The 12932-nt window shown below is 38.1% G+C and overlaps 1 protein-coding gene across 1 annotated transcript in view; it reads right to left on the bottom strand.

Moving 5' to 3' along the window:
- Positions 1-5122: 5122 nt before the first annotated feature.
- Positions 5123-12932, bottom strand: part of LOC104958656 (receptor-type tyrosine-protein phosphatase U-like) — a gene marked incomplete at its 3' end in the record, with an annotated part of 14907 nt that continues 7097 nt past the window's right edge. The window contains exons 6-8 of the mRNA XM_010786418.1: positions 9225-9297; positions 8703-8779; positions 5123-5140 (exon numbers count right to left, since the gene is read on the bottom strand). Of these exons, the coding sequence (XP_010784720.1) occupies positions 5123-5140; positions 8703-8779; positions 9225-9297 (168 nt within the window). The remainder of the gene's footprint in view (positions 5141-8702; positions 8780-9224; positions 9298-12932) is intronic.

The raw sequence follows: 12932 nt of genomic DNA, 5'->3' as shown, positions 1-12932 counted from the left end.
TTTCTAAATATCAAACAGATCATGCATTTTAGCCATTCCTCATTTCGCTCAATTTAACACTGTCTTTGCATGGGCTGATTCTGAGAGAACAGCACCATCTACAGGCCTGGCATATGTACTACAGCGTCTCCAGCGCTTTCCAACGGCAATGTCCGTGGCTGTCTCCTCCTGATTGGTGGAGTTGGCCCAATAGCCGTAGCGCCACTTCTGTGACGTCATAGAAGTGTTCAAATCTGGATAAGTCTGTATCAGATCCGTTGCAGCCCCTTTTTAAGAGATTTGGGTATGGAGGAAAATAGAGAGGGTTGTGTTTTCTGACACTTGGTGAGTTCCCTGGAACACCAGGGACACATTCATGTAGAAAAGACGTACAGCAGTGCATTTTGCATGATAGGTCCCCTTTAAGTACAACATTGAGGTACTTGTACTTTACTTAAGTATTTCCATTTGATGCTACTTGGTACTTCTACTCCCTTACGATTCAGAGGTCAATGGTGTACTTTCACTCCACTACATGTATTTAATACCTTTAGTTACTTTACAGATGTGGATGAATGATGTTAAATATAATCAAGTGTTAAATCAGACTTTAGTTCCACCTGGAGTAAACTCACAAGCTACCCTGCAGTATACAAAGTCATTCAAACTAGCTGCAGCTTTGAGAACACTTTAATGATCAATCATTAGAAAACATATCATATTATTCTGAAATGGACCAATCTGCACAATGACTACTTTTACTTTTGGCACTTTAAGAACATTTTGATGCTCATACTTGTGCTTTTAACTAGCATTTTTAAAGGAGGACAGTATTTCTACACTGTGGTATTACTACTTTGACACAAGTAAAATATCTGAGTACACATGCTTTGCATTGCCTTTGCTTCAGGTTTTGTTTAACGCTCACAGGTAGAATTATAATGCAGATAGAAAATGACATTAATTCAGTTTTTCTCTGTCTGTCCGTGAGCCAGGTCATTACATGCAGGGTGAGGGAGCTGCTGCTTTTTTTTTTTTTTTTGTACAAAGGCGGCCTAGTGTGAGGTGCTTTGCATTCAGCGAGGGCTGCTGATCAAAGGTAGATTGACTAGTGAGGGATCTTCAGCTCGGGGAGTAATTCTACCTCGGTGACACTGACTGATCAGGCTGTCTGCTCTCTGCTCGGTGCGGCTTTAGTGCAGTTATGATACAGTGTGCACGCGCTGAAAGGCAATTAGTGGCGACCTGTCCAACCACTGGAGTTTGTGCTGAATGCAAAGCAGCAAGATCCACAGAATTAAGATTACAGGAAGTACTCAGATGATTCACTACTTTAAGGGCTTATCTATAGTTCGCTTATATTTCATGTAAATATTTCTTTGTCAATGTTACAATCGTTTTTTCCAAAAAGTTTCATTCTTTTGTTGTTTTTCTTACAATTTATCTTTTTTAACTGTGTTTATGTATGCACCATACAGGCACATTCCTCGTAACCTACTTGGCAATAAACCTGTTTCTGATTCTGATTAAGTAAAATAGTAATATCACAGTGTAAAAATACAAATGCAACAGTCCTGCATTCACAATTCTCCTTAAGTAAAACTAGATAAGTATTAGCATCAATATATACTTTTAGCACCAAAAGTAAAACTACTTCATGTAGAATGGCACAAATAAGCACCATATATGACTGTTATAATTATTCATGTTTTAATGTGTTCATAACTTCAATGTTGCACTAAAAAGTAAATATGGGGCATATTTGAATTACTTTATACACACACTGGCTAGCTTAACCTATAAGAAAATATATGAACGTGTAAGTACATTCACATTCTGTATCATTACCTTCTGCAAAGTAACTGGTAACTAAATCTATAAAATAAATGTATTACAACATTTGCCTACCCAATGTAACGGAGTAAAAATCAAAAGTAGCATCATGTGAGAATACTCAAGTAAAGTACAAAGACCTCAATTTTTTACTCAAGCTCAGTACTTGAGTAAATGTACTTAGTTACTTTACACCACTCATCACCGACAGGTAAATTGATTCCAACTGCCGAGTAAACATTGGTACACGTACTGTACAGACACCCCGACACACACACCGACACACACACCTACACACACACCGACACACACGGATATACACATTATTCAGCCAGGCAGGCACACAAATTACATTCCATAACTGTCATGCCACGAAGGGGAGTTGAGATGGATGGCCCTCGATATGAAACAGTGCAGCGACCCTCATTCCCATGAGCCTCCGTTGCTGAGTATCCCCGGTTTTGACCAGTTTCCTGTCTCTCACCTTGGCAACCACATTTTCCAACAGCAGGCAAGTTGAAAACAATTTAAAACCATCAAGCAATGTGAATTCACAATAGAGCGGAAAGAGAGAAAGAAAATACATGCAGTCATTTGAGACGTGGAAAGCGTATCAATGACATAAAAAATAAAAAGACAGACAGAAAAATTACTTGCCATTTGTTTTGCTTTGACAAATTTGTCTCAGTCCAACTACAAGCTGACCTTTGTGTTTGAAAGTAATTGAAAATCAGTATTTGTATTTATCCTGCATCTCAGAATTTGTAGGAAAACTTTAAACGTTAATATAAATCCTCTCTAGCTCTGGAAGACATTAAATAGAGTTCTTATAAATCCTCAATCATATGAATGTATTTGATTGTGATTCTCCTTGTAAAACTGTGGGATCAACAAATCCAAACCACTTACAGTCTGCATGTGAAAATCAGCTGCAAGAAAATGTAAAAAAATTGAGCTATAATCTCTTGTGGGTGGACAACAAGCCTCTTAACACAAGTTGGTGTTTTTTTTTGCACAAATGATAGATAATGTGTGTTTTGAAAAACTACCCACCCCTGTATTTAAGATGCCAAGGGACTAAGATGATCAATGCTTCATTTCCTTGTTGCCAAAAACTTCTGTGGAGTTATTGGAGTGGGTGGAGCAGCACAAGTTGCCACAGCATGTTTTTATGCTCCCACTATCTTTGATGAAGCATTTCGTTATTTTATATCAAGACTAACTTTCAATATGCTCACATCTGTCAGAACATCTGTACATGTATGGCGTTATTTTCACATGCTAGCTTTCATGAAGGTGATGGTTTGGTGAATTTGAAACTGAAAATGGTGCCATCAATTGTAAACCATTTTTCAGTGTGAACCTTTGACAGAACGGAAAGCCACAGCTGTGTATTATCTCTGTGGCAACATCTAATTTCATATAACTCTGCATCGCTGGAGTTTGAAATGTTACAGAAATAAGTAATGGTTTGGATTCATTTGTTAAAGATGATTACATAGTGCCAGTGTTACTTAGATTGTGGGCTTGCTCACTGACATTTAAAAATATGTATTACTTGCTAAACGACAGATAACCGTCTTTTTAATATCCTCAATGACTAACAAGCTATCTAACTTGCTACGTGACAGTAAATAAACTTTATAACTTAAAAAATGCAAGGTAACAATCTTTTAATTTGCTAATTGAAAGTTAACAATTGTTATGAATAGCTAACTACCTTGCTAACTGACAACAAACAATCTCAATAATCAGCTAACTTTCTAACTGACAGGTAACAAGCTATTTGCTAATTGGAAATGATACCTTGCTAAGAACCATACGGTAGATATTTTTGCTAGCTGCCAGTTTACAAGCTATCTAAGCTGCTTATTAGAGATTTGTTGTTGTTGTAACTTGCTAAACACCAAATAATCTGTTATCTGTTTGGCTAACTGGAAGTCTACAGTCATTAAAATCGTACTTGCGAACTGGAAATGTACTGTCGTCGTAACTTGCTCAGAGAAGGATAGCAATCTTTATAACAGTTACCAACCTATCTAGCTATTATAGTGGCAGTCAACCATCTGTATAACCTGCTAACTGACAGTTAAATAGCTATTTAAATTGCTAACAGACGGTCAATATTTTTTCCAACTTGCTCACTGTAACAGGTCTTCCAATTGCTCAATCTTTTTTACTAGCGTTACTAGCAGTTTAGCTAGCTCTGCCGGGTTTTGAAGGATTTTAAGTCTAGCTAGCATGTTATGGGTTACTTAGTCAGCCACAAAAAACTTGCCAAGAGGCCCTTTAGTTAGTCACCATATATGAAAACACAGTCTCACGGTATTTCGTGTTATAGTCACGAAATTAATCTATTGATTCGTGTTCACCAACACGATTTAGCCATTTTTTTCGTGTCACACAGAACGATTTTGAAAGCAATGTAAATAATAACAAATTAGAAGGAAAAAAATACAGATTTCAGTATTCTGACCAGAACGATTTTAGAAGCAATGTGTTTCTATTGGTAGTATGTTTCGTGCCTGCACCAAATAATAACAAATTAGAAGGAAAAAAATATGACAAAAAATACAGATTTCAGTATTCTGAGGCTCTGAGCCCCATTTCTTTTCCTCGCGGACGGCAAAAAAACTCTGACATTATACAGTTTAAAATAAAAGGGATAGGGTTAGGCTTAGGGTAAGATATTGAGTAAGAAAATGTTTTTATGAACCACACAGCTTCCAGTATTCCAAGACCCGACCGGACAAAAATGCAGGCATGAAACATACTACCAATAGAAATACATTGCTTTTAAAATCGTTCTGTGTGACAAGAAAAAAATTGAAAATCGTGCTGGTGAACACGAATCAATAGATTAAATTAATTTCGTGACTATAGCACAAAATGCCGTGAGACTGGGTTGTATATGAAGAGAATCACCTATTTCATCAGGACAAGTAAAGTCCTTTTACTGTGACACCTTATGGTATGACTACGATCCTGTTCTCTGAGATGATTGATGAATTTCTATATCTTCACTTAGTTCACTGTCATTGAATAGGTTTCCAACAGACCTACTTGCTGTGATCTGAGTTGCTTGATGTAACCCCTGGCATGTTATCAAGCCTTTTATCTGACTATGGATGAAAGAGGACACTGCTGCCTTTGGTCTGGAAAGGATTTAACTCAGGGGAAAAGTGATGGCGGACAGGCTGAGCAGCTCAGAGCGGGAAAGGGAAGGAATATCAGCTTTTGGATGGAAGCCATGGAGGACAGCGTGAAAAAGCAGAGGGAATGGAAAAGAGAAGAGAAGCAAGGTACTTACTTCCCTGTTTATCCGAATCTACGAATTGCCAAAAGGTTGAACACAGGGGGCGGAAAACAGAGACAGAGAAAGAAGAAAGCAGGGGAGGAAACAAGAGCTAGTTATTGTGATTAAATATGAGGAAAAGAGGGTAATGATATAGTTAGAGAGCAGCTTGCCTTGAGGACCTGTGGAGAGAATAATGTTCAAAAGACTCAAATTCCCATGTTTCTGCGCAAAAGGCCCATTTACTCGTTCTTGTGTATTTTTTTTCCACTGAGCCTATCACTTTTACCATCCTACATCTACATCTACATAAATAGCTTGAAATAAAGAGGCCTTAAGAGAAAATAGTCTTTGATCTGAAGACAGTCATGACACGGTTGTCCTTGTGTTAATTGACACTTTAGCAAGTTCTTTAATGAAAGAGTTCATGGTAAGGACGATGCCTTCGGGAAAAACAGAATGTCATTCAAACAATTTTTTTGTTAATTGCTCAAGGTTAACACTTTTTCTTCAAAAGTTGGTGCTCTGCAGCAGTTGGCGAAAATTACATATTAGACAACCTTAATGTTAACGTCACATGCCAAAAATCAATGCCAGTGCAGGTAAAAGTGTGCAAATTATAAGACTATGTGAAAGCATCAAACTTTGAAGAGTTCAATTCAATTAGTCATTCCTTTACTGTGTCCATACTTGACATATTCAAATACTTAAAAACAATAAAAACCCTTTCATTAGACACAATACATACATAAAATACTTTTTGGTTTCCCATTATTGTGCAATATTGACATTTCTGGAAGCAGGTTGCCCATAAACTACATGTCCCACAATGCATCTTGTTTTGTGTATGCGCACTGAAGAGACTTGCAATTATTTGCCCTGGACTTCTGCTTTCAGACGTAGTTAATTACTAAGTTATTATCCTATCCGATAATAATCCAATTCAGAGGCAATAATGTAATATAATACATTATTTTATATATATATTATATATTTATATAGTTACAACCGGCCCTTTGAGTGTAACCATAATGCTAATGTGGCCCGCGATGAAATTGAGTTTGACACCCCTGGCATGAGCAAATTAAGCTACCATAACAATTTGACGCGCATCCGAATTACAGGGCGGAGACTCGCATTATTTTTCACTTATGTTAACGGTCTTGGCGAAGGATTGTGCTTTCTGAGTGCCCTTCTAGTTTGGCAACAAGGTTGATTAGACAGTTAGCTGACTTGGTTTTTGGCTGTCATTTCTACCAGCAATTATAACATGTAGATTAGAACACTCTGGAGATGTATGAGATCTGGGAACACGTCCATGTTGACAGAAATTCAGAGAAGTTGTTATCAAAACAACAATTTGAACAGATTAATAAAACCACTTTAACTGGGGGCAAAACCAGAAATCTCTAAACTGTGATGGAAGTTTTTTAGGCCAACTTCTTTCTCCCTGCTTGTGTTTCCTGTTCTCATCACCAATGTGCGCTAATTTACGTAGTTTTTGGTGAATTCTTAGTAAGTGATAACCCTTTTAAAATGCACCTTCTCGTTTTCAATGGTGTGGTGTCAAAGGACAAAACATTTAACAAAACCATTCATTTAGACGATGAAACATAGATAATCAGGATATTATATTCCAACTAGAGCCTTATTGCTCAATACAAAATAATTATTTGTGTTAGTGATAGAATTAAGTAATATGTAGTAAAAGTAGTTCAAAGTTGCATGAGCTAAGTTATATAAAACAGGAAATCTCCAAGTGTACTTTAGGGTGACATGGTCACATTTATGGTGTTATCTTGCCCTCCCTAGATGCCACACGAAAAGACACAGAAAGTTTAATAAGTTTAAGCCAAAGTGGAAGTTGTCTGCGATTTGAAGAAATTAGGCTTTCGGATGTATCTGCTCAGCGATGACTTCCCATTCTCATTTATCTTTTTCCAAATCAATTACTTCTGATTCCAACACGAGTGGGACAGGCGTCCCATCCTAAGCACCAGAGCAAGAAGCAGAAACTCTAGCTGACAGTGAACGCACCATCTCTTAACAGTCTGGTGATGATGGTGTCGCTTTGCGTTACACCTGTCAGCTTTAGACGCTGACAAAAGGAACATGTCAAGAGGTGACACAAAAATGTCACTTCTAACTTCACTAAAACTTTGACTACATATTACTTTTCTTGGATTGATCAAAGTTTTGAAATAAGTGCAAACTAACAGAAGGCACACACACTATATTCACACATTTAGGGAGGAGATTCTTCAAGAAATCAATGACATAATTGGTCAGACAGTAAAATGGCATTCTGGGTAATAGATAATCCCAGAAATAATCCTCAAAATCTTGAAAATCCTTATTTTCTTGGGTGGGAGAAGCATTTTACTGAAGTATACGTGTGAGTTCATGACGCTACAAGCTCTTAGCTTGTATTTATTTAGTTTTATAAAGTTAAGAGTTATTTCAGCACTAATTTAGGAACTGATTTCTTAAAACAAAATCAGCATGGCTCTTTTGTCTTGAATGGGGAGTAGAGGTTTTATTTTAAATGAAATCTGTTCGACATTCCCGTTTGTCAAACCGTTCTTCATTTGTCAATCTGTCATGTTCTGTAAACCCGTCATTGTTTAAAAAAGAAACTAAATAAAATCTACTCCTGCCCATGCCAACAAAGACATTTTGTTAACCTTAGGGAGAGAAAGGGCTAGAACTTGCCCGTTTAACCTTAAAAAAAAGAAACCCATTTATTCCAACCTTGGCGGCCTTCAATGAATCATTAGAATAATTTTCGCTTCAGAGTTGGGAGCCAGGGGTCTTGGCATGACATGCTGTAGACGAGTCTCTTAATGACACAGAGGTCCTTGGAGCTTTCGTCCTAATGGAGCCCTCACTGAGCAATACAGGGAATAAAGTGGCACAGTAGGCTTTGACGTTTGGCTTTAACCAATACCACCCACACTGGCTAGAACTACCCAGAGCCCTACCTATCGGGCTCCTTCTGCCCACTTCATATTCCCTTTTGTCTGTTGAAACAAAGCAGGTTAAACAGCATGCAAGGACTGCTGAGTTTTTCCACCATCGCGCTGAAGTGACCTCTTAATCACCTGGCATGCAGGAAAAAATAATTTAAAATACGTTATTTGGAGCCATGTAACGCAAAGTCTGTCGAGATATGATCTGGCTCTACTGCAGGGACTCAAGAGGCTGCTTGAAAACTCACCCGAGCCGAACTGTACATGAGATCAAAATATCTGAAGGTAGATGAAAGGATCAGCCGGGTTATATTGAGTCCAATTGAGGTGCAATGCTTCTTTCAAATAATTAGGATGAGTCGTGAGGCGAGCTGCTCTGAGCTTATGGGATCTCTACGATGAAATTTCGCCTATATGAACTCACACACGTGGATATATGTTGCTATTTGTCACTGAATGACAGAGAGATCCCAGTATATCAGACAGTGTGTGGACATGTCCTCTGGTCAAGCACCACAATAGAGAATGACTTGTAAGAGATCTTAAGGCAGAGCTGTCAGCAGAGGGAAGAGAAGAGGGAGAAGGAGGCGATGGAGGAGGACAAACAACGACTGAAGGTGACTTACGTCGATGTAGTTGGCGTTTACATAGTCGGAGCTCGGGTCTGCAAGCAGAGAGTGAAGCTTGACTCGATGGCGATCATCTAAAATACACAAAAAAGATTCTGATAATGAAATTACAAGACATATTCCATTAGTGAATATATTGGCTTTTTTTTTTAATATAAAAGCAGACCTCAGGTTATCCTTCACATCAAATTGAAATGAAATGAAGGTTGAACTAAAGGGTAATTCTTTATAAGAAAAGTCTACCTTTGTTTTTATCAAGATAAGTGACACTGTCCTCAGCAAAGTATTCACTGAGATCGAGAAAGGCAACAACATTCATAAAAAATAAGTCAGACGGACAAGAAATATAAGCAGTTAGACGATGATGGTGGCTTTGGCAGACTCATAGGACTGAAGCAGTGTTGTAAAATGGCAATAAAATGTACAGTGCATTTATGAAAAGGGCATATAAATGTTAAGGTGAGCAGTGAAAAAGATTCAAGTTAATGTTTCTTTAATGTAACCCCACACAGTACTTACGGCTAAGCAGGCTATCATGCCTTCCTTTAGTCTTGTCCTTCTTTTTCGTGACGTCCCAGCCATCAAAAAAACTCTGCAAAGAAAAAAAAGAAATTCCCAAATAAGTTTTATAAAGAAGGAACATTTTTTACAAACACATTCACGATTGAGAGATACAGGAATGACGCATTTTTGTAGGCATAACCATGAAAATTAGGATCGAAAGGACTCCCATGACAAAAAATCGATGGGATTTTTCAATGGCAAATAAACTCAAACGTTATGTCCAGCAGGATAATCCCTACATATTAACACCACTGGGCTATAAAGGAACTACAGCACGGTCACATGACTTCACGTCACCACCGCTAAGCTAAAGGAGGCTAATGTTGGGCTATAAAGGAACTACAACACGGTCACATGACTTCACGTCACCACCGCTAAGCTAAAGGCGGCTAATGTTGTGCTATAAAGGAACTACAGCACGGTCACATGACTTCACGTCACCACCGCTAAGCTAAAGGAGGCTAATGTTGGGCTATAAAGGAACTACAACACGGTCACATGACTTCACGTCACCACCGCTAAGCTAAAGGCGGCTAATGTTGGGCTATAAAGGAACTACAGCACGGTCACATGACTTCACGTCACCACCGCTAAGCTAAAGGAGGGTAATGTTGGGCTATGAAGGAACTACAGCACGGTCACATGACTTCACGTCACCACCGCTAAGCTAAAGGAGGCTAATGTTGGGCTATAAAGGAACTACAGCACGGTCACATGACTTCACGTCAGCAACGCTAAGCTAAAGATGGCTTTCAGGCTTCTAAACAAAAATATTTGGAAAAAACGTTGAGACGAGGGAACTGAAAGAGCTAAAATGCTGACTAATCTGAGGGTTTAATGTCTCATTCCTTCACTCTCTAAAGAGATGACTTTGTTGATGTGCTCCAACCCCTGAGTTTGTCTGAACAACTTCTCTATTATAGCATCTTGCCAAGTCATCAACAGACATCTGCCACATCAACAGCGAAGAGACGATTCCCTGCACGGAGAGCGCAGTCATTCTTATTCTGCACACAGCGTGAGGCTCGCTGCTATAAGGAACCATCGTGTTATAACACCTCTGTTAAACTGCTAAATCTGAGACAGCTGTTTATGACATCTACTAAACCTGCTGCTGGTGCAAGGAGATGAGTCATTGAACGTAAATCAATGGTTTATGTGAGAAATACGGAAGACTAGAGAGAGAAATACGTTTTCCAATTTGATTTCCAATCCTGTGTTTCTAACTTGCAAAGATTGTCGGTCAAATATTTTTTCTATATATCTGATAAGGTTTTGGCAGGTGAATTTCTTTGTGTCGTTGTGATACTTTTTTTGTCCGAAAGAGACCTGAATTACTATAACACATTCCTTTTTGTATACAATTGTTCTTGTAATTCATGCACTTTGAACACAGCTACATACAGTATGTTGTGAGTTTGTAAGTTAATTAAAATTACTGTAATGCAATTTGGCCCGAAATATAATTTATTCTGCGCAAAATACAAAATACTGTACCTTGCCCTTAGAGCGTATGGAGCAACTGAAATGTATCTTTAATAAAACAACCAAAATATTTAACATGACAACTTCTTTTTAATAAACAAGCTGCCTTTTTTTCCCCTTTTTCACCAGTTTCTTAAAATAAATTATGATCTAAGAAAACATATCCCAGATTATTTTCCCCACCTGCTTTATAGAATAAAAAAGGACTTGAAATCTTAGAGACGTAGAGAATGTTTCATTTCCTTCACTTGCCTCTTATGGTATCCATTAAAAAAATCCAATCAGACTTTATTTATACAACCCAATATATAAATTAGAAATCTGTCTAAGGGGGTTTTACGCTCTGCACCGCATACAACACCCTCTGTCTTTAGACACTTGCAGCAGAAAAAGTGTAATATAAGCGTGGTCAGGCATGGCTTGAGTTATTTAAAGTCACGTTCAGATCTTCCTGCTATATTGGAAAGCAAATTCAGGCTCACATTCTGCTTTCTTTCATCCACCGATATCCCCTCCCTGTGTAAAGAAGGACCAAAGTGGGACCACCTGAGACCCGACAGACTCACTGAGCTCTCTGATCGGAGGATTGCATCTGTCACTCTACAGGTAATGTCTGATCTAATCCTAACTAACAAACCCACCTTTGCCCAGCACCCACCACACAAACCATTCCACCTTCACGGAGCTTTACTTTATTTATTTATTCTCTATTAGATTCTAAATGCTTAACACTGAAAGCTTAAAAATGTGGTTGCAAATTTCAAAGTACAACTCAATAAGTATTCATGACTAAGATAAGATCAAATAAGCCTCTATTGATCCCCAGAGTGTATCAGCAGCACAAAGACTGAAGAAATAATTACAGATAGAGAAGTAAATAAACAATAGCAAATAAAATAAATGTACGTCTACAGGGGAATATCCAAGAACTAGACAAGAATCCATTGGTATTTCTTCTTTTATTTTTACGTGTCTTCGAGCCTTTTAAACCACATGACATAACATTTAGAATTTTTCTGAAAAAACCCAAATTGAGTGTTTTTTTTAATCTCAACTTTTACTTTTTTTTTTTTTATCTCAAAATTATGACTTTTTTTTTTTATTCACAACATTCAGACTTTTTCTGAGAAACATAACATTTTGACTTTTTTCTGAAAATCTGAAAATTCAGAATTTCTACAGAAAATTCCGTTTTTTCTGAAAATCGCAAAATTCTGATTTACTCGGAAAATCTGAAATTCAGATTCTTCTCTGAAAATCTACTAATTATGACTTTTTTTCTGAAAATCTCCTCATTCTTTCTTTGTAATGCCATCCAGAAGGAACCAATTATTGTCCATCATATATACATTCTGCAAACAAAAAAAATATGACTGACATATATCGCTTGTATGACAGAATATTAGGCATCAGTGTCACCTGATAACTGACAAAAGTTTGAACAATTGCCGTAAAAAGAATAGTTTGAGGTCTTTAAGAAACACAAGTCAGTTTTTTATATTATGTTCCAATCTGCACATATTTAGCTAAGGCTAAAACATTAGCAAAATATTGACTAATGCAGCTTTAATGACCAAACAGATCTTCCTAGACTGAGTGAATGTTGGTCACACGACTTCACGTCACCACCGCTAAGCTAAAGGCGGCTAATGTTCTCTTTGATAACGATAAGTCGTCTCCTAAGAGTTAGACGGTATAACATATCTTTCAAACGATCAAACAGGTTATTGTAATGGGTTGGGCTTTACATAATAGCTCGAGCTCTCCATCATATCGTCATTCTGCAGCGTTTGGGGAGGGGGCGATGCAGATCCAGATGAAAACAATATGACAGATTTACTGTACCCAGGAGGGCTGCATCAGGAGGGCTGCATCCTTCATGGAGGATGACATGCTTTCTGTCGACATGTTTATTCACCAGCTCTGGTTACAACTGAGTACAGAATCACAACCCACACCAAGGTGGCTGATTCATTCACCCCCCCCCCCCCACAATGCATTGCAATGCGTCTGATCAATGGCAGCAGCTCGACCCTGTGGGAAATAAGGGTTATGAAGTCTGACAGTGCAGTGCAGTGATCCCCCTTCATCTCCTTTATTTCTCCAGGCGATAGGTAGCCAGACTGAGGAGAGAAAGAGCGGCCCACATATTGATTTTGGTGAGAAGGGGGGGGGGGG

The sequence above is a fragment of the Notothenia coriiceps genome, unplaced genomic scaffold, assembly GCF_000735185.1.
Source record: "Notothenia coriiceps isolate Sejong01 unplaced genomic scaffold, NC01 NC01_scaffold00029158, whole genome shotgun sequence".
Taxonomy (NCBI): Eukaryota; Metazoa; Chordata; class Actinopteri; order Perciformes; family Nototheniidae; genus Notothenia; species Notothenia coriiceps.
The sequence above is the reverse complement of the archived record's forward strand: the minus strand, read 5'-3'. Positions and strand labels throughout refer to the sequence as shown.